Below are 21111 nucleotides of genomic sequence, written 5' to 3'. Positions count from 1 at the left end.
AGAAGTCTGGCTTATATCTGCATGTCAGAGGCACAAACTATAGCAAATACATGATAGAAAACTTATTTCAACTTCAAAATGTCCGTCTCACTTATATGTACTTATCTGAATTAGGATGCTAGCTGTTGACAACTGTTGTAGTGTAACACATCCTGTACAAAACTGCTGAGGTACTAGTTTAAGGGTGAGGAATGTTCACAGTAACCGAAGATGTAAAAAACAGTAAAATAACTTTCCTTAAAAAGAAAATAACGTATCTTTAACGGGATGATTTTTTTTCATTGTTTAAAGTTTATACAGGTGGAATAAATTTTGATAAATTTTCATTGTGCTATGCCACAGATCTTTTTTTTTTTTTCATGTTATGTATGTATAAAATATTAAAGAGAAACTGTCTCCTACACATTTTTTTGATGCCCACTACTTTATCAAATAAAAGTTAATAATCACTAAGGCCAGAAGGTATTTCTGCAACTCCCTAGAGGCTACCACTGTTTTGTACAAACTAAGGCATCATGCTAATCATCAGCTTACAATACACTGTGCCCAGTGCAGGGCAGTGCCTTCAGATGTGGTGATTACATTATAATTTATATTGTTCCAATCCCAGTTGTACTCTCCAAATTTTCAAAAGATAATTATTACTAATACATTTGTTGCAAACACAAAGTCAAAGATAACTGACCTGAAAGCCCACAAGTGGATTCTGCAGTTGCATTATATCATTTTCTAGACTGTACAAAGCAAAGACTGAGTAGCTATATATATGCACACTCAAAAAAGTCCATAAGGACATCATCACCCAAATAATTCATTGCCTTCTAACAAAACACTTCATGTTATCTCGAACGATTCTAGCAAAATACACAATTTATTACTTATGAATATTTTCCATTTAAACACTAACATACCAAAACTAACTTACCAAGCAACAGATTATGGTTAAAGTATGCTCAATATCATCAGTGGTGTAAGCGATGGCTAAATATCAGAGTTTCCTAGATGATAGTATGTCAGTATATGAACACACTCAGATAATAGCAGGTCAGTATACAAGCATACATATGTTTAGAATAGAGCCAACAGGAAAAATTTCAACTGCAGGGAAATAAACTTCCTTAGATTGTTTTTTAATGAGAAAAAGAAAGCAAAAAGTTAATGTATCTATATTCAGACTATGAAAAAAGCTTTAATAACATAAGATAAACTCTCTACAAGAACCAGTACAATAGCTAGCATTATTTATTTTTTTAACAAGTTTATTTTCTTCTGTTTCCAGATTCAGTGAAGCACTTATTTACGTAAAATTATTTGGTAATGGACCCTGGATCTATTCCATCTGAAATACTAAAGCGACATGTTAAATATTTACATGTACTCCTTTTCACAAAAACATGAAGGGAGACTGTGTCTGTGCCTTACAGTTTTAGCATGCATCCCACACCTTACAGTTAGATAAGAAGTTTCAGTGTACACGATGTGAGGAGCAGGTTAGAAGACTGACTGAAGAGTCAATAAAACAATTATTTTGATTTTTCTTTTTAAGGCAATTTCATTAGCAGTAAAATTAGAAATAACTTTTTTGAAAAGTTTGGCTTCTGAAATATGTTTTGGAAACACAGTACTGTTAATGAATATTCAAAGAACAGTATAGAACAACATAGAAGTAAAATCATCTTATGTATAATACCATAAAAGTATGGAGCAGTAAGAGACACATGGATGCCTTCTGGATGAAAATAAACCACAGCATGAAAAGCACAGAGAAACTTCTTTCTGAAAAATTATGCTACAGACCTTTGTAATGGGCATATCTTTTAAAAACATTTAAAAGATTTTATTCCATCATAAAAGGCATGAAAATTTAAAGTGCTCATTACTTTTTTTTGGCTAGCATTTTCAGATTTTAAAAATATTTGAAGAAAAAGTTATAAAGACAGACCCCACTATACATGAAGGGTGGATTCCTGAGACGTGAAACAGTTAGGTATTTGTCAAATAAAGCAATTCTTCCTCATTAGAATAAGCATAACAGATGCATGTAATGACTTACAAAATACACATATTTAAATACACACAGGCAAAGTATGAAGGATGAAGCATGAAGGATGGAAACAAAGGAGAAAATTATCAGCATTGTCACTGAAGTGCTACTTCTAATACCTGACAATCATCTCATTTTTACATCTTTCATTGTGACTGATTTGATTCACCTGAGGATTCAAATGAAGATGGTGAAAATGTAACTGCTAGAAAAGAGGCAGAAGACGACTGTCATAGAAGATTTATATCAGGCCTTCAGTGTCCTAGAAGAATCAACTGAGATCTTTTGAGACAGTGATCCAACCTAAAATGCCTGCATCTACTTCAGCTGATGTTCCTGCTCCCGCCTTGCATCCCCCATACTATGTATACTATCCCTGCCTATTTAAATTGTGTGCATGCATCCACATGCTATAACGTTAATTGTTACAGGAAAAACCGCTGTACTGCTAAACCCAGGTACTTCACCTATTACACCAGTAAAGGCTAGAAAGCAGGGTAATGATTGGCAAAGCAACTCTGAAACTATAAATACAGCAGCAATACATATAAGAGTCTTCCTGTCTGAGAAGTGCATACATTACAGAGGCTGACAAGGAAAATAAAGTTTTGAAGCAACAATCAATTTAACGTAGAGTAAAACGCAACGAAAGGCACCTGCCTGGACGAGGTGGTTTAAGTGTATAGTTGATGAAAGAAAGCTCATGAGTTTTCATTGGAAACAATATATGCAAAGAGCAATGAGCAAGATCCAGCACGAGGAAGTGCCCTTTCCTTTGTTTATAATAAGGCCACGTATCTTCTGCGCACTTTGATAAGGAGAGATAAAACAAAGCCCACTGCTGGGCTCCAGAGTCTGCAAGAAGAGCAGCAGCAATTGCAGCGATAACTCTTGGATTGGTGTTCTCTCTCCTCTGCACCTTCTCTGATTCATCATAAAGAAAGACTGACTAGCAACAATAAGCAAAAGAAAACAAAAAATGAATACTTCACAGTCCCAGAATTTTTGGGCTTTATTGTATTTATCTTTTTAAACTTCCCAATATTTCTGGTTTAACTACAGTTCCTTTGAAAATCTAGGAACTAAATTTTGGGTCACATGTAAATAATGGTTTCCAAATTTTTCCTTTTCTGGAGACCATTTTTTTTCCACCTCCATTCCTCCAAAAGTTTAAGAACTACAAATACACTACACTTCAGATTTGTGTTTCTACCCTATAAAGTACATACGGAACTGTAGAAATCCTTAAATAGTATTTGAAGATGAGTTTCAAATTAAAAAAATAAATTTCAATGCAATGAGATGAGTCCACGGCAGTAAAAAAATTGATTTTCACCTAGGTCTCCCCTTGACATTCTTCTTGATTTATTTTTTTTTTTTATACATAACTCTACTTCACCCTCTTCCCCAAAAGAAAATGATGAATTATGCTACTGGTGGTATTTTAAAGTAAAAAGGAGAGCATGATGAAGCAGATGGTCTTTATACACTTAAGTTACTATGTTGCTCTACATTAATACTTTGTACATATTAATAATTTCCCATTACCAGAGTAATAAAATTTCAAGTTTGTGAACCATTTTACATACGCATTTCTTAATAATGCCTGAAATTGGTTTTTGGTGGTTTTTTTTTGTTCTTTCATTACTTCTTTACTGGATGTAAGCAGAGTTTTAGCAATGAGATGAGATTTTATGAATTACGTTGCAAATTAGGATAGCAAGAGAAAATAGCACTTTTCCATTCTACATTCATCCTGTTCATCAAACTTTGTAGTTGCACTCAGAGTAGACTGTTACTTCAGTTTTGCCAATGATTACACACGCTCTCTTCACTATTAAAACTCTGACCTACTTGATTCCGTGTCCTAGCTGAAAAATATTGCGAAAACAGCAAGTAGTTTTAAATGATTTTACTTGGTCTATGTAAATAATTTCAATTATTAAAAAGTCTCTATTGGAAAGTTTTTTATTTTGTAAACTCAAGTTTTAGGCAGATGGTGTTGCAAAGTAATTCTGACAAAGTACCAGTAATATTGCTGTTACTCACTGATATTGTTTTTTTATTTATTGGTTACCACAGCACTGTGACTGTATGTGTCAATACGTATGCATATGTTCTTCTAATAAAGAAGATCATTATTCGGGACTTCATACCGGATTATTGCAGTGGTCCTCTTTATTATTAATTACATCTTTTCTTGTCATGTGTTGAGTCTTCTCCAGTCATACCATAAAAATGTAAATACATCAAAGCTAAAACTCACAAAATAGAACTCATCTGAATCAATAATTACTACAAGTTACATCTATAAAAGTTCACGCTGATAATACAACCAAGTCTTACTCAGTCTCTTGGAACAGCCAGGAGGAAGAAGGGTAATTACAAGGAACTTTATGTAAAAACAGATGTAAAAGTATCTCAATATTATTGAAAAATGATATTTCACTGACACAAACAGCATTTGCCTGAAATAAATATGACAAGAAGTATCTGCTAAAACAGAAAAATCTCCATTTATGCAATACTGTTTGAGGCTAAAAAAGTAAATTTTAGTAATTTCTACGAATGCTCAAATGTTTAACCTAGTACCGTCTTATACTTTTCCTCATTTCTCCTTAAAAATGAAAAGTAAGATCAGAATTAACAGGAACCTACCGCTTTTTAAACTTTTTTATTTTTAAAAACAAAAAAGAAGGTAAGTATTATTTTGACGTATTTACAACCATGTTGTTAAAGCATTTCAAACTTATCTATAATTTACCATTTGCAGATCAGGCCTTCAACTTTTCAAAGACAGTTATTATCAAATAATGCCAAATCTGAAATTACGAATGTTAGGTTCTTGCAAACACATACATACAACACTTGGTTTAAAATCCTGAAAGGGGGGCAAAATCCACTAGAGTTCACAAGCTGGGAATCATGCAAGATTTTATATAGAGGTTATACAGAGATGAGGTGCTCCAGTAATAAGACTAAATGGGAGAAACCAAAAAATTTAATGAGCCCATTGCTTAAGATACTTCAGATGCATTAATGTTTTAATAACTTTGAATTGAACATCACATATTAGAACATAACCAATGTAATTAGAGACTCAGTAATAACATTTCAGCTGCTTCATCAAGACTTTTACAAGAACTTTTATGAAAGGACTAGTGTACCTATGAGGAGATAGGAATACAGACATTTAAAACATTAAGCATACCTGTGTTCGCAGAATTTCCCCTTTTGACAGTTGCATATCACCAGTCAACTCTTTCACAGTAATGCCGAGTGGTTCCAGACGCTTGCTGAAGTAATTTGTCATTTCAGCTGCCAAAGCCTTCATAGGAGCAACATACACAATCTGCACCAAAAGGACACTCACTTGATAAATGAGCAAACCCCACAATGTTGTTTGTTTCATGGCAACCATTACAAATCACAATTTATTGTGAAATATGATGCCAGCCGCTTACAGTGAAAAATCTTAATAGTGATATATGAAAAGTAGTTATCTTTGTTGGATAAGTGCGCAGCTGTTTAAAGGACAATGGATTTTGTTTATACAGCCTCATCACTTTGAAAATTGGTTCTGCATCAAAGCTAAATGCATTTTCATAGCTTTTTACTCACATAATAAGATTTTTAGAACACAAATAAGAATAGCTTTAATAATAACAAAGTAAATCAAAACTAGCCTTATCTTTGACTTGGAAAAGCGTAATACCCTTGAAAACTTCCTGATTTCATATTCCATTTATAACATATAATGGGTTTTACCTTGCAAGTTAAAAAGCTGTTACTTGGTTCATTAAACTCCTACCTTAAACTCATCCTTTTTGATAACACCGTGCTGGACATGCTGGCGAATTTCATGAAGGACTGTCAGCATTGCAATGTTAGTCTTCCCAGCTCCAGTAGGGGCACAGATTAGCATGTTCTCGTTTGTGTTGTAGGCAGTCTCAAAAACTATAGATTGAATTCGGTTTAGTCTTTTCATGCCTTTAAAAGCAAGTTGTCCAATCTGTTAAAACAAACCACACACATATTTTGGTTTTTTCATATACGTAAAAACATGCGTGTGTGTATGTATGTCTCTATAAATCTATGAATCACAAGAAAAAGAACACATGGTAACAGAACTTAGGATACCTGTTGAAATATATTTATTATTCCAAGGTTTTTATTCTGAGGCTACCTCTCCCACCCAACTCTCAAATATTGAATCCATAAGGAAAACAAAGCAGGATAACATCTGTTAAAACTAATCAAAATCTTTGGTCACATGCTATTTCAGCTTTTTTTTTTTTTTAATCAAGAGTGTGACCAAAAGTAATATACAGTAAAACAACATATTAATAATTAAATATCAGTAAAATGGCAATCATCAGACTAGAAGAATACATGTCTTTAAATCCAAGATGACAAACTACAACTACTCTAATGGAAGAAGAGGCAGCAATACACAGGAACCTGCTGAAGAAACAGATGATTTTAAAAATTATTTATGATCAATTTTGTGCAAAAAAGTTTAATTATGTAAATACGCACACACAAATTCAGTAACAACCTTCTCTTTGCTTCTGAGGAAATCTCAATCTTGCAATTGTTAATGTTCAGACTTTCCTCCAACAGTATTTACAAGAAACTGCAGTCTCCAAGAGGAACATAAAACGTGTATGTGTGGTCTCAAGTAAATTTTGATAATGTTTTCAAAAATTAAGTTATATAGTTAATACAAGTAATTATAGTTATTATTATCTTTTAATACATGTTTAAATCTTATAAAATACATTTCCCCAATTATAAAAATACTTTGTTTATGCTGGTCTCTCTGAAAAATTATATTTTCACCAAGAAAGAACTGCTGTAGACAGTTACAATTTCTGCATTTGAAGAATCTAAAACTTTTGCAAGTGAAGATCAGACCCTTAAGATATAAAATTAATTTTCTAATAATCTTGCTTTTTCTTAGTTGCTTTTCACACTTAAAAGAGACTGCAGAACACAGAATTATTTCCTTTCTACAGATTTAATTACCAGCACTGCTTCTACTAAAAATCATGAAAAGTATCTTGCTGATATTTCTGACAACTACAATTTTTAAGTGTAGTAAACCACAAAAGTACAAATTCACTGTAAAGAACCGTCCTGAAAGCACCTTCTGATGATCACCCTTCCATTATTACAGGTGCTTTAGTTAATTTACAGTCATTTGCTATGGTAATAGCCTCACCAATACTAATAATATTCTTTCCAATTCTCTCCAATACAAGCAAATTATTTGAGCAGGACCCAATTTAATGCTACATGTACTGGTTGTGGCTGGGATGGAGTTAATTTTGTTCATAGTAGCTACTACGGGGCTATGTTTTGGATTTGTGCTGAAAACAGTGTTGATAATGCAGAGATGTTTTTGTTATTGCTGAGCAGCGCCCACAGACAGTCAGGGCCTTTTCTGCTTCTCACCTCACCCCACCAGTGAGTAGGCTGGGGGTGCACAAGAAGTTGAGAGGGGACACACAGCTGGGACAGCTGTGCCCAACTGACCAAAGGGATATTCCATGCCATATGATGTCATGCTCAGCATATAAAGCTGGGGGAAGAAGCAAGGAGGGAAATGTTAGCCATGATGGCATTTGTCTTCTCAAGCAACCACTACACATGACGGAGCCCTGCTTTCCTGGAGACGGCGAAGTAGTAGCGAATGAATTCCTTGTTTTACTTTGCTTGCATGTGTTGCTTTTGCTTTACCTACTGAACTGCCTTTATCTCAACCCATTAGTTTTCTCACTTTTATCCTTCTGATTCTCTCCCCCATCCCATTGTGGGGGAAGTGAGCAAGTGGCTGGGTGGGGCTGAGCTGCCGGCTGGGTTAAACCACACCACCACTACCTCAAGTAATGCAAGCTTAGAAATGAGGGCTTCATCAGTTACTCAGATCAACTCTTTTATTTAACTTGTGACCAACAGCACTAGGTCTATCGTTTTGCTGCAGCTTCTTGGTAGCAGCCTCATGTGAAAGGCTGACATGTAACCAAATTTGGGTCAATACACTACTTTCACAATACATGACAATGCTCTACTCTTAAATGCAGACGAATGACACACTTAATGACTGGCCAACTGTAGTTTTATTCTAGAGGCCTTAATATCATAACCCAACATTCATTAATATAAAAATCAGTGAAAATGCTATGCAATCACCACACTATATCTTTTTGAAAAATGTGCTCTTCAATTTAGCAGTACTTTAGTCTTAGCAAAGCTTTCAGGTTGAAAACTTCTTGTGCAATATTGAAAAAACAAGTTTTATTCAAATCATGGATTGCATTTTTATTTATACGACTAATCCATGCTGGTTTACAGAAAGTCCATGAAATTCAGGAAATGAGGTTCAGATGTCCCTCGTCCTGACATGTAAATACTCTCAAGGTCATCTTTCTCCTTTGCTGTACTTTGGAATGTTGTTGGTTAAAACACATATCTATGTGTACACACTCATATACACAAAAATATATACTTTTATATATATATGTATATACATATAGATATTTTAATAAATACATTCCCACTATCCCTCCAAATTACGAACTTTTAGTACTCTCTCCTGCTTTCTAATTATGCCTGTACACACTTAAAGCTCTTTGTGCCAGCGCAAATCCTATTTTGCTACCAAAGGTACACTCAGAAAAAACCCAAAGATGTCACACCTGGTGATTTTCACAGACTCCCTCTCCTGAGGATACTTTTCATATTCTGCTACTTTGATGGAGGTGGTAGCTCATGAGATTCAGAAACAATAATAAATAAAAATATAACTATATAAATACCATAAAAGGTATTTTTATATTATCTAAGAAGTACTATTTGAGAATATAATTTCCTGCCTGCTCCAAAGACTGAAATGTTGTCTTTCAAACTATGTATGTACATTTTAAGCAAAGGGTCATAACATGTAAAAGAAAAACTGCATGATGGTTAGATCTGTTCCATTTAGCACCAAATCATATCAGTGAGTTTTCACTGGACTTAGAGGGACAATTTTTGTAGGAACAAGTAGCATATACAAAGATATGAAAATTATACAAGTGTACCAGATAGAGCTTAGGATTGGCTTCAGGCTATAATCAGCCAATACAATTTCTTCATTTAAGCATAAATTATGTCTCATCCCAAGTTTAGTACCTGAAGAGTTATGTGCTATAAAGGAAACTTGGAGTAAAACACATTAGACAGATGCAAGTAACAAAAGGCACCAGGGAATCAGCAGCTGGTTTCAAAGCTATACGTGCTACAAGTGATTAGACAGTAACTAAAAGCAATTCTTGCATGGTATGGCTATCTATGTCACATAGATCATAGAATCATTGAGGTTGGAGATCATCTAGTCCAACCCCCCTGCTCAAAGCAGGATCACCTACATTAGATGGCCCAGGACAGTGCAGTTGGGTTTTAAATAACTCCAAGGATGGAGACTCCACAATTTCTCTGGGCAAGGTACACCAGTGTTTGCCCACCTCACAATAAAAAATTATTTTCCTATATTTTAATTTGTGTGCATTGCCTCTGGTGCTGTTGCTGGGTACCACTGAGGAAAGTCTGGCTCCCTCTTAGTTAATCATTCTCACAACATCATCATCATAGAATAGCATAGCCCCTGGATCATCTTTGTGGCCCTCCTCTGAACACGCTCCAACCATCAGGTATTTATATACACTTGTAAGATTCCCTCTGAGCCTTCTCTTCTCCAGCTCTCTCAGCCTCTCCTCATACGAAAGATGCTCCGGTCCCTTAATTAGACTAAGAAGCCAGAAGAAATTCCTAGAAATGACAGACAATGAACCATAAAGGTAAAATTATGGTCTGAAATCCTACAGAACACAGAATCACAGCCCATGAGACTTTCCTGAATATGTTTTTATTTTGAATTAAACATCATCTTTCAGAAAACTATGGAGTCTTGATTTTTAAAATTATCACCACATTCATGGTTAATGCAATAGGTATTTAAATAACAGCAGCCATCAGAAACCAGGGAAATTTTTATGCTTGCAAGTTGTATTAGTGTCATTTAACTCAAAACAAACACTAAAATTTTCCTAGATTCTGACAAAGAATTCACAAGAATAAAAAAGTATCCCAAGGGGGAAAAAAGAGAATATATGAATGTTCATTATATATGAAAGTACTACCTCTGCTTGAAGCTATCGTAGCACACAAACTACAAAAACGGTTTTACTTTATTTGGAATGCTGCTTTTAAATCCTTATTAAACATTTCCCCTCCAGACTTTTGGACTTAATGTTTGCCAAGACACTGAAACTGTTATTTTTCTGACAGTTATTCAGTTCTCAGAAACAGGAAAATTCTGGACAGCTCATGACAGTGAGTGCTCTTCAACAAACAGACTTTCATTAGAGAAGAACCAGTCTCCATCCAGAGGAATCCCCGAACAGTTCCATTAAAAAATTGCAGGGAAATCTAGTATTATATTAATCTCCCCCTAACTATGGTAGCATAAGCACCCCTTGGAAAAAAATAGCCAATTAAAAAAAAAAATAAAATCAAAGAATAAAACCCTCCCATGTCTGTCTGTTTTTCTTTTTTCTTTTTTTTTTTTTGTTTTTAAATCATCAGTCCTGCCATCTGCTCTCTTGAAGAAAGAAGAGAGATCTATTCAAAAGCAAGAGTTTTTAGGGAAAATATTTAACTTCATATATGACAGCTAAGAGCTAACATGCCTGAAGTAATTTCAACAAAATCCTTTTAAGTCTATAGATGTATTGCCACCAACATTGTCTAAAATATTCCCTTGACAAGCTATGCTATACAAACAACTGCAGCAGTCAGACCTTTTCTACAGATTTCTGAATTATTCAACCACTGATTTATATTTAAAAATGAAACACTGAAAAAATTTATTTAGTTCAATTTATAGATTAAAACCAAAAGACTTCTGCATGTATAAACCCAAAATCAGTTTGATGGAAACAACAGGAAAGCACCATAGCTCCAAGGCTTTCACTGCTTTGAGTTAAAACACTGAAACAGCTTGGGGAATATCCTCCCCTCACTGGGAGAAGTGTTGTGTTCCTCAATCTAGTTATAATATGACAAAAGATTATAGACAGAGCGATTATACCCTCTGGTGATTTGATTTCAGGAAATGGATAAAAAAGTGTTTCAGAAAGATTTTTCCATAAAAGCAAATATTTCTACAGCACAGCAAATATACATAAATTCTGGCATCCAAATAGACACGTAGGAGAGATTGTGATTTCAGTGACGCCACTGTAAACTTGAAAGCATCGGATGTCAAGAGAATTATTCCACATTGTAGCAATGAAATGGAGATCAGAACACAGTCTCCTCTTAAGACCTTTCTGATGCCATTTGTGAATTACACTCAAAAATTACCTTGAAGTATGCAGCTAGCAGGAAAACAGTAAAAAAAAAAGAAAACTGGCAACAGTTGTGGCATTGCCTAATAATAACAGAAGTTAAAATTATATGAGGTTAGAAGGATTTGAGTTTATTTTGCTCACATTTCATTTATATTAACAGTATTATATAAAACAGGATTTCTTTCCTTTAAAAAGAACACTATACAAAGCTAAAAACATGGAAGAGTGAAATACAAAAATCTCTACAAAGTTTAAAACATTTAAAATGTTGTTACCCTTAACGGTAAGGTTCCTTCTGGACTGCTATGTATCAGGACTTCCACTACCACCATCTCCCTGACTTTTCTAGATGGAGCTATGAGGAAACCGATGTTTACATACCAAAACATGTAGTGGCTGTGGTTTTCTTCTGTTCAGAGGACACTTTGATAATTTCCTACGCTTGTATACACCTAAAACAGACACCTAGTTCTGCTGACGGCATGTTGCTCCCTTAATTTACTCCCCAGGGAAAACATAGTGCATCTCTTTAAAAGGAAATTACTGTTTGAGGCACACTGTCTCAAATGTAACTGTAATCAAAGAGTTAGTACAAAAAACCCTTTTTCAGTTGTTCAAAACCAAAGATACTGCAAGACAAAGGGAGAAACCCAACAAAGAAGAAGCAAGGAGAACGAGGGTGTAGTTAAAGGCATTACATAAGTCATTTCTCACATAAGTGAGAAAAAAGTTACTCTACGAACACAGTATAAAAACTGAAGCACTTTTTTGCAACCAATATAAAATGGTTTTAGCTAATTTTTCCCAGATAAAGATATTATGAGATGGTGCTAAAGTACACATAGAAGCTACTTTTTGGAAGTTGAATTCTTGCATGAATTGCCATTTCTGAACCAGCTGGCAAAATTTTTAAACAACTGCATCACATCAAGAGAGATAACTTTCCTTCCATGTTTTTGTTGCAATTCTGAAAGAATATGCCACTACTAAGATAAAAAAAAAAAAAAAAAAAGATTTCTAAGCAGTAAGTTGTGTTGATGAGAGCATACATACATCTCAAAAAAGGTGTGGCTGCTGCAACTAGCCTAGACAGATAATTGGAAAATCTAGTAGGGACCAAGAGTACTGACAGAAATCAGCAGATAGTTTTTGGCCAAATCTGAAAAACGGTGACCATGAGGAAGAGGCAGACATGACACTAAAGAGATCAAAGCCCAGACCATCCCATAACAGATTTATATGAATGATTGGAACAGGTTGCCCAGAGAAGTTGTAGATGCCCCATTCCTGGAAGTGTTCAAGGCCAGGTTGGATGAGGCTTTGGGCAAGCTGGTGTAGCGGAGGGTTTCCCTGCCCATGGCAGGGGGGTTGGAACTAGATGATCTTCAAGGTCCCTTCCAACCCTAACCATTCTGTGATTCTATGATTCTATTGAGGTATGGGTCAGGATAAAGACACAAAACTTTTGAAAGGGCTGCATCTGGGCATTTCCATTCAGCAGTTCTCAGGATTTAGATTAATAGACAATTAAGACACTGAAAACTACAGAATCACAAAAACTGAAAAGCTGATGAAGATAGTTCTTGCTTTGCAAACAGCACTACAGATTTGACAAAGCGTTCACAGGTGCTGCAAGTTACAACTGGATCAGACTTTTTGTTTTGCTGCTACAGCAGCTATTGACATGCAAACCAGTCTGTTTTCTAAGGTAGGTAAATTACTGATGCAAAACTTGAGAGGCATTCTTATTTAGCTTAAACATACATTTGACAACAAGCCAAAAAGTCTCCATCTAAGGAGTATGCATGGCAGGGAGACAGTCTCATGCTTAGAGGTCCAGAAGGACAAAGGTCCACAGATGTCAAAAGCATGGGGAAGAATAATCAGGAACACAGGAAACTGACTCCTACATAGTCTCTGATGAATTAGAAAAAATTCCCATCCTTTTCAGGTTCAGGGAACAAAAGCAGAGAAGAAAGAATATTGGCAGAGAAGTTTCCTTCATTATATTACATTTAATGATAAGTAATTCCCATGAATGGCTAAACAAATCTTCTTCCTCTATATTTTGTTTCCTGCAAATGAAAAGTTCCTATTTCTCTTCTACAGATTAATTTCCAACATGCTACAGAGGAAAGAAATGGTTTCTGCTTTTACCGTTGTTATTATTATTATACAAAGCACACCCATTTATTCATATGAAAAGAAAAAATAACTCCAGTCTTATTTGATGTGTTCAGTTGCAATATTCTAACTGAAAGATTGAGCGGTAGGATAACTCTAATTTTCCAATTAGATTTTTGAAAAAGTATTTTGCTAGAATAAGATATAGTACATTCACAGAAAAAAAATCTATTTCCTGCTTTAAGAGACTTTATATTACTTGTTCTGCAGACTTAACCAATTACTACTCTTTGAAAATTCTAAAACTTCCACTTTATTAGCAGTTACCATGTGATCTTAAGGTTAGCGGAGCCTGCAAGTCTGAGATGAAGAGCCTATCAGATATAAAGTCAATCTTTTCAGATATAAAGTCAATCTTTTAGTCATGTAGCTCCTCTATCTCAAAACCTTTTAAAAACATTTAAAAATATTTTGTGATTTCTAACTGAATCCCTTGGTGGACAATCTCAGTCTCATTTCTACTACCGAAAGACCTGGGACATTCTTATCCTAGATAAGTGATTAATGTTTCAAGGACAGTACTGAAACTTGTGCTACTTAAATACAAACATTAAAATCAGACAAACAATAATTTGTCCAAAATATTTTCAGTGAGAGTTAATCTTTGAAATGTTACAGCATATCAGAATTAGCATATACTTCTTTCATCTTTGAAAAGTCTCACTTTGATATAACATTTCTTAAAAATGAAAAACAATTTTGGTCTTGAGCAAAATTTTAATTGGAATTTAAAATACTATCCTGTAGTATTCTTTAAATTGAAGAACAGTTACTTCTATAGGAACGAAAGCTTGCTTTCAGGTAAGCTGCCAAAGTAAAGCAGACTACTGCATTCTTCCACACTCGTACTATGAATGTCCATTCAGAAATGGTTATCCCCTAAACAGGATGCAGAAGCACATTATTCACTCTTCAGTCTTAATTATCAAAATGACTAAAACTGCTGTGGGTTGTTTTCATTAAAAACTTTACTCCATGTGCTTTATACCAAAAAGTCTCTATATTCAGTCAGTGCGTCCCTAAAGAATGAAAACCAAACATTCAACAATTTGCTTTCTCAGTTTAAATATTTCACTTATTATGATCATTTAATCAGGTCAAGAAACATAACAGCTGCTAAGTCACTAGGTAGATATAATTAGATTTCAAATATTACAGTGATGAAGTACAAGAGGAAAAAATTGCTGTGAACCAGAAAGTTGGATTTCTCTCAGCTACATGCAGCTGCACTATGACAGAATAGGTCTACCCGAAATGCTTCTTGGATTTTTATTGGTCATTGGTTGTATGCTGCAAAAATTTAATATATCACTCAATTTTACAGTCAGTTGAACATCACAATTTGGAGCTTAAATGTTGTCTTCCTTTGAAAGCAAATTTAAACCTGTCTTTTAAGAGAGCAGGGTAACAGCACTTCATATTATTATAAACTTTGAAATTATAGATATCTCTCAGTATTCTTATATTTAAATAAACCCACATTAACTCAATACTATTTTATGCACACAAAAGCATTAGTTCTAACTGTCCATGTAGAAGTCACTTCAGGATAATAGTTTCAAATATGTACTTCAGCTTGCCCTTAACATATGATATAAACTGTTTCTTCTTAATTGTACGTAACAAAACCCAGAAAAACTAACAGAGTGCTCCAAAGGGTAATTATAGTTGAAATTAGTAATAATTTTAACACATCGAGCAAAAATGAAAGAATGTCAAACAGAAGAATATTCCTAGGAGAGGAAGTATTGCTGTCATAATCTTTCTACACCTCAATTTTCTTCTCTGTTTCAGTTAATTTCACACTACTGCTAAGCAAGCAGGTAGTACTGTTTTACAATACAGATGTTAAAAGACATTTCCCTAAATTTTACAAGGCAAGACTGCAAGCACAATCATTCTTCTTTCTACAAGAACACAGTTATTTTGTTCTCCCTAATCTCAAATAAAATCAGCAGCATTCAAAGAAGTTTTTCTACTTGATCTATCATAGGAAAATAAAAGGTAGGTGAGGGAAGATGAACTTTTTGTGGTAAAGTCACCAAGCATGTGGGAACAAGCAAAGTTGAAGTATCAAAAGACAAACTATACAATAGTTTTAAATAATATTTGGAAAATTTTTCTAATGACTTCTGATTGTAAGGTATATTTCTCTGTGTGTGTTATCATCCATAACAAATCAAATACACTGTGATAAAAAAAGAAACATATACTCTCACAAAACCCCCTGAGATCCATCTCTCAAATTAAGCCACACAAAAACTGGAAACCTGCTCTTCAGTACCATAATCTCTTCCATACTGACTGCATCCTTTAGTAAGACACTATGCACAGGGTAGCTGAGATTTTTGCCTGCCATATCTGGGTTTGTTTGTACTAAAACAAAAACATAAAATAGTTGTTCAATGAGAAGCTTTCACGGACTCCTATTGCTCAGAAGTGGTGCTCTTTTGCACAAAAAAAAACAAGTTGCTTTTTTTTTTTCTTTTCTTAAGTATTCAGAACTAGTTTCATTGGTTGAATCTTTACACAAATTAAGATTCTGACAGGTAAAAGCAGGTACTTTCTTAGATTACTTCTAGCTACAGGCAGATGCATCTATTCCCACAGTGGCTCAGCAGGTGCTTTTCAGCAGCTGGTGCCCTTTACTGGTTTGCCTTTGTAAGCGTTCCCATCAGATTTTCAAACATTTCAGAGGCAGCCCTACACAATATACACACACTTGGCAGCTGTGTAGAAAATGAAACAGGCTTAGTGTTTTATTCAAATCAGATGCAGTCAATTTTACCTCATGTTAATATTAAAAAGTGCATTTCCCTATTCATATTTACCATCTGCATGAAAAGGAGCAATCAAAATCCCAAATAACTCTAAGAATACGCAACTCTCACATGATAGTATCTACTAAATATTTTTCAGCAATTTTTGCTTAGTATATCATACACAGCCATGATAGTTTAAAGAACAGAGAAAAAGAAATTAAGTGCTTTATATTCACCAGTACAGATATTGTCAGTATTAGACTTTGACCCAATTGTCAATAAATTGTTCTTGTCTTCAAACTTGTACTGCCCAAGAGGAGATAACTCAGATTTTACAGAACTCTTTTCAATGAAAAAAAAAGTTGTTCATTACTAGTACTTAGAATAAACAGAACATCTATAAATGAGAAGATCTGTTTAAGTTTCAATTACAACTTCACTAATCAAAGGACATTTGAAAATACTATTTTATAGTCACAAGGATTTTTTCTTGCTGTACCTACATTTATCAGTGTTTTTCACATATATTTTCATTAATATGAAGCCTTTGAAAATACAAATGTGCTTAAAAACATAACCCAGACTGACACAACAAAGAGCATATTTATGAGGTTTTTCACAGCATCCTTGCCACTCTCAATATCTTTGGTGTCTTAAAGGTAGCTTGTTCACGCAACACAAGTGTCAAATTTCTCCCAAGATGTTAAAAAGCTCTTATATGAGTATCTAAACAGATAAGCCAACAGCAGAAAAATAAATAAAGCTATAAAGTATTATACAATATACTATCCTAACAGTGTTTAGAAACCGATGTTTAAAGGAAAAAGACAACCTTTGATAGCCTTAAAAAGAATAAAAGCACAAGACTACAAGATGTCTTCAACTAAACTGCACGTGTCACTAGGACAAAGGCAACTTAAAAAAATCATATCGTATTTTAAGCAGTCAATTTTAAGACACTACAAGACAGGAAGAGGCATTAGGTTATAGATGAATAGCAAAGAGGAGCTTATTGGCCAAAAATATAATTTTGCACCTTTGTGAAAAGTCATCTGAAAAATTTGTGTAGATGAGCTAAGACAGCACATATTGCAAAGGGAATCTTCATTCAGCATGACTATAAAAGAATCAAACTTGCCCAGTATCAAATCAAAGCAAATAAACCTGCTGCGAGACTGAAAAAAGACAGGTTTATGACAGAGGAAGACAGAGGACGTTATTTTGGAAAAAGAAAAAGGTTACGCTGCAAGTTTTTGCATTGTTTGTTGGTTTGTTTTTTGTGTTTTTTTTTTAATCAGGGAAACATACAATTTGAAAATGAGGGTGCAAATGGTTATCGAAAAATTTCTCCAATAACTCCCCGTAACCCAAAATTTTAAGCAAACACAGGCTTACGTCTGACCAGTTATATAACGCCGAGCTCTGAAACTCATGAGTGGCAAAAATTTACCTTTATTCTTCCCATCCCAAAAGAGGTGAACTATGGCATTACTTCCACAACGGTGGACTGACACAGATTGTTTCAGTACATATGGTCTGCTGCTCAGTGAAAGTTGCTTTTTGATCTTCATAAAATCTGACATAAGGTCATACTTCAGTTCTTGTTGCTCTCCAATTATTCATTATCTTCCTCTGGATTTTTTGCATCCTATATATAGATCTGTATAAGGGGCATAGCTTGGCTTGACTATCTTTTTTGCATACAGATCTTTTCTTTCTATTTCAAAATAAAAAAGTAAAAATCTAGCAAGCTGAGGGAAGTGAAGGGTAGAATATCAAAAAAAGTAGTGATGGGTCTGTTAAAAAGCATCTGCTACTTAAGAAATGAACTATGCATTAATAGGAAACACACACACTCCTATATACGTGTTGTATACGTGTTGTGTATATATAATATATATTTTATAAATATATTTTTAAATATCTAAAATTTATACTTTTTTATGTCTATGATAATCATAGACTCATAATGGAAGAAGCCTCATGAATTAAGGCAAAGACTCCAGTCATAGAATCATAGAATGGTTAGGGCTGGAAGGGACCTTCAAAGGTCATCTAGTCCAACCCCCCTGCAAGGAACAGGGATATCTCCAACTAGAACAGGTTCCTCAGGGCCTCGTCCAACCTGGGCTTGAATGAAAGGTTCAGGTGTGCCCTTGTCACACCTGCCTAATGCAGAGATGTTTCAGAAAAAACAGTTTCAATTTCTTATCTTGTGTTAAGAGACAGGTCAGACAGGTCCTCTCAAAGACTATAATAATGTTAAATACATATTTTTGCTGAGTCAAAAATCACAGTTTTCAAATGCTAAGGGTATATACCACAATCCTTACTGCCAGGTACCACTGCATTTCAAAATGTTTTTTAAAATAACTATACAGCTTACAAAATAAAATGCTCTGGAGGAAACCCATGAAATGGCTAAGAGATGAACATATCCAATACTGTGTTCAGCTCTTATGAGCTACCACACACCTGGGATGTGTGTCTCGGGAAAAGAAGTTATATTATGGGTTTTGTGAGAAAACAAAGTGTCGATCTCTATTTCGCACTTCCTTATTTTTAGAACCACCTTGATATCACTATCCGTGATAACGCTTCCCTTATGTTTTGTGCTTTACTATCACTATGTTAAAAAAGAAAATCATTATCCTTGGTATATCTCTTCTGAGATGATTCTTTTCTCTCTCATTTCAGCACCAGCATAAACTCTTATTATGATGTTTTAGGAAAACTACTCTATATATTTGGACACAGATTTCAGAGATACAAAAATACTCTCATTTCAGGAGAAAGTAAACCTAGGTGGAACCATGTTTAGAACAATAACCTCAGATTATCAGGCAAAACCATCCACCTATAACGTATTTCTTGATTACATATTTATTCTTTTATTATCTACCTGCTTTATCCCTAATCTTTGCTTTCGGTGTTTTCAAATTCTCAAGCTCATGGCTATCTATTCGAGGGTGCCTGTAATCCCTGATCCTCCCAAGCTTTGCTCCTAAGAACTCTGCCTCACTGGAGCTGGGACATCCATGTGCCATGACAAAACGAGGAATTTAGACTTGCACATTTCATTCTGGAATTAATTCAAAGTTATACTACAACCTTCATAAAGTCTTGCTATCACTTCTGTGTATCTGTGTTTCAATTACCATATCAAGTCTCCTTCTCTTTTAAAATTATTTAGATGTATTTTGTTTTAAAGGTGTTACCTAAAATAAATCAGGTTAATAATCTGGAATGCAACAAAATAAATGATTCTGTTGAACAAAAAAAAAAAGAGCCTCTTACTGTCAAAAGAATATTAGTGTTTAAACTAACGGAAAGGTTTTGTGAATCCAGAAAAATGCTATGGTACCATTTGTAGTATCAAATGCTGTATCAATAAAGTGAGAATATTTTTCAAAATACTCTTCAGACATTTATCAAAATGGGAAGATGTTTTCTATTGCTGAAAGGAAATGAAATGTTTAGCATTCAGGAAATCATATAGTGATATCTAAACATTGGAAAGCCACAGTCAAGTGAGGCATATTTAAAAAAAAAATATTAGGTTCAATGAGTTATATTCAAGTACAGCAAGTATTTTCCAACAGTGAATTAGAAGCCAGCAACGGAGCACATATCTGCATTTCTCTGACTTCAGATTACAGGTGAGTTTTAAGACCAGAATAACACTTTACAGGTTGCACGTCATAGCAACGAATCTTTTTGATGAAGAGTTAATAAACTATTTCTAATAAGAAATAGGATTTTCTTAATGGAAAATATGGTAATTTTACACAAGACAGATAATAAACTGTTGGCTTAGCACGACGGAAATATTTTAACATGCTTTCAATCAAAGTAACCGTATTTAAACACCACAATGCACAAAAGCCTCAGCTGAGGCTAAGTTAGATACTCAAACAACTTGATGCAGAAATTGTAAATATTGCATCTGGGATTCTAAAGTAATAAAGAAATATCCATTAACTCACATACTGAAGAAAAGTAAGCCAGAGCTTGTAGGCTTTAAGATTAATATCAGTGTAGAATCTTAACTCCAATATTCTTGTTAACCTGTTACTGCACATATTCTACCTTCTTTGGACCCCCACTCATGAAATATGAAGACAGACTGCAATTCCTAGTATACATTACGAGCTATTAAAACCATTTTATCATGACCTACATGGTTTTTTGCTTGTCTGAAGTTGAGACTAACAATTACAAAACTTGTAAACTTTCCTCAGAGCTATTTTTCAGTATGCTTCATTGGCTAAATGACAAGAGTTCAATAAAATTAATAATATTTTTAAAAATTATTCAATTCAGTCCAACTGTCAATTGCTGTTTCAAAAATAAGCAACTGAAATATACACTAAAATCAGCTTTGGAATAAATGGTCCAATATTCTGGATGTGAAAAATGAAATTTATGCAAAAAATCTATACTTCTATTCAGTACACATATTTTGTACAATTCTAAAAACAGGAAAACATTACAGGAAAAAAGGGAATATTGATTTTGCAATAATTCCTTCACATAATGCAGAGGAAAAAAAAACCAACAACATTTCTTATTTAGACCATTAAGTAGTGCTAGTAAAAGGAAATGGAAATAACATGAAATAAAGAAATAAATCCTACCTCGAACACCCAATTTAGGTAAAAAGCTGAAGTCATTTTTCATGAACAGCAATTTGTTAGATAAAACCTGTTTTCACAGTCTTGGAGAG

General features: G+C 34.3%; 1 protein-coding gene across 2 annotated transcripts in view; it reads right to left on the bottom strand.

Annotated features, from left to right (window-relative positions):
• ASCC3 (activating signal cointegrator 1 complex subunit 3) overlaps window positions 1–21111 on the bottom strand; it is a 280986-nt gene that overhangs the window by 195731 nt on the left and 64144 nt on the right. For both annotated transcript variants that reach the window (XM_086631271.1, XM_086631272.1), the window contains exons 9-10: window positions 5856–6056; window positions 5256–5396 (exon numbers count right to left, since the gene is read on the bottom strand). In XM_086631271.1, the coding sequence (XP_086487397.1) occupies window positions 5256–5396; window positions 5856–6056 (342 nt within the window). The remainder of the gene's footprint in view (window positions 1–5255; window positions 5397–5855; window positions 6057–21111) is intronic.

This window comes from Tauraco erythrolophus, chromosome 2 (genome assembly GCF_009769465.1).
Source record: "Tauraco erythrolophus isolate bTauEry1 chromosome 2, bTauEry1.pri, whole genome shotgun sequence".
NCBI lineage: Eukaryota > Metazoa > Chordata > Aves > Musophagiformes > Musophagidae > Tauraco > Tauraco erythrolophus.
This window is presented reverse-complemented; position numbering and strand designations above follow the sequence as displayed.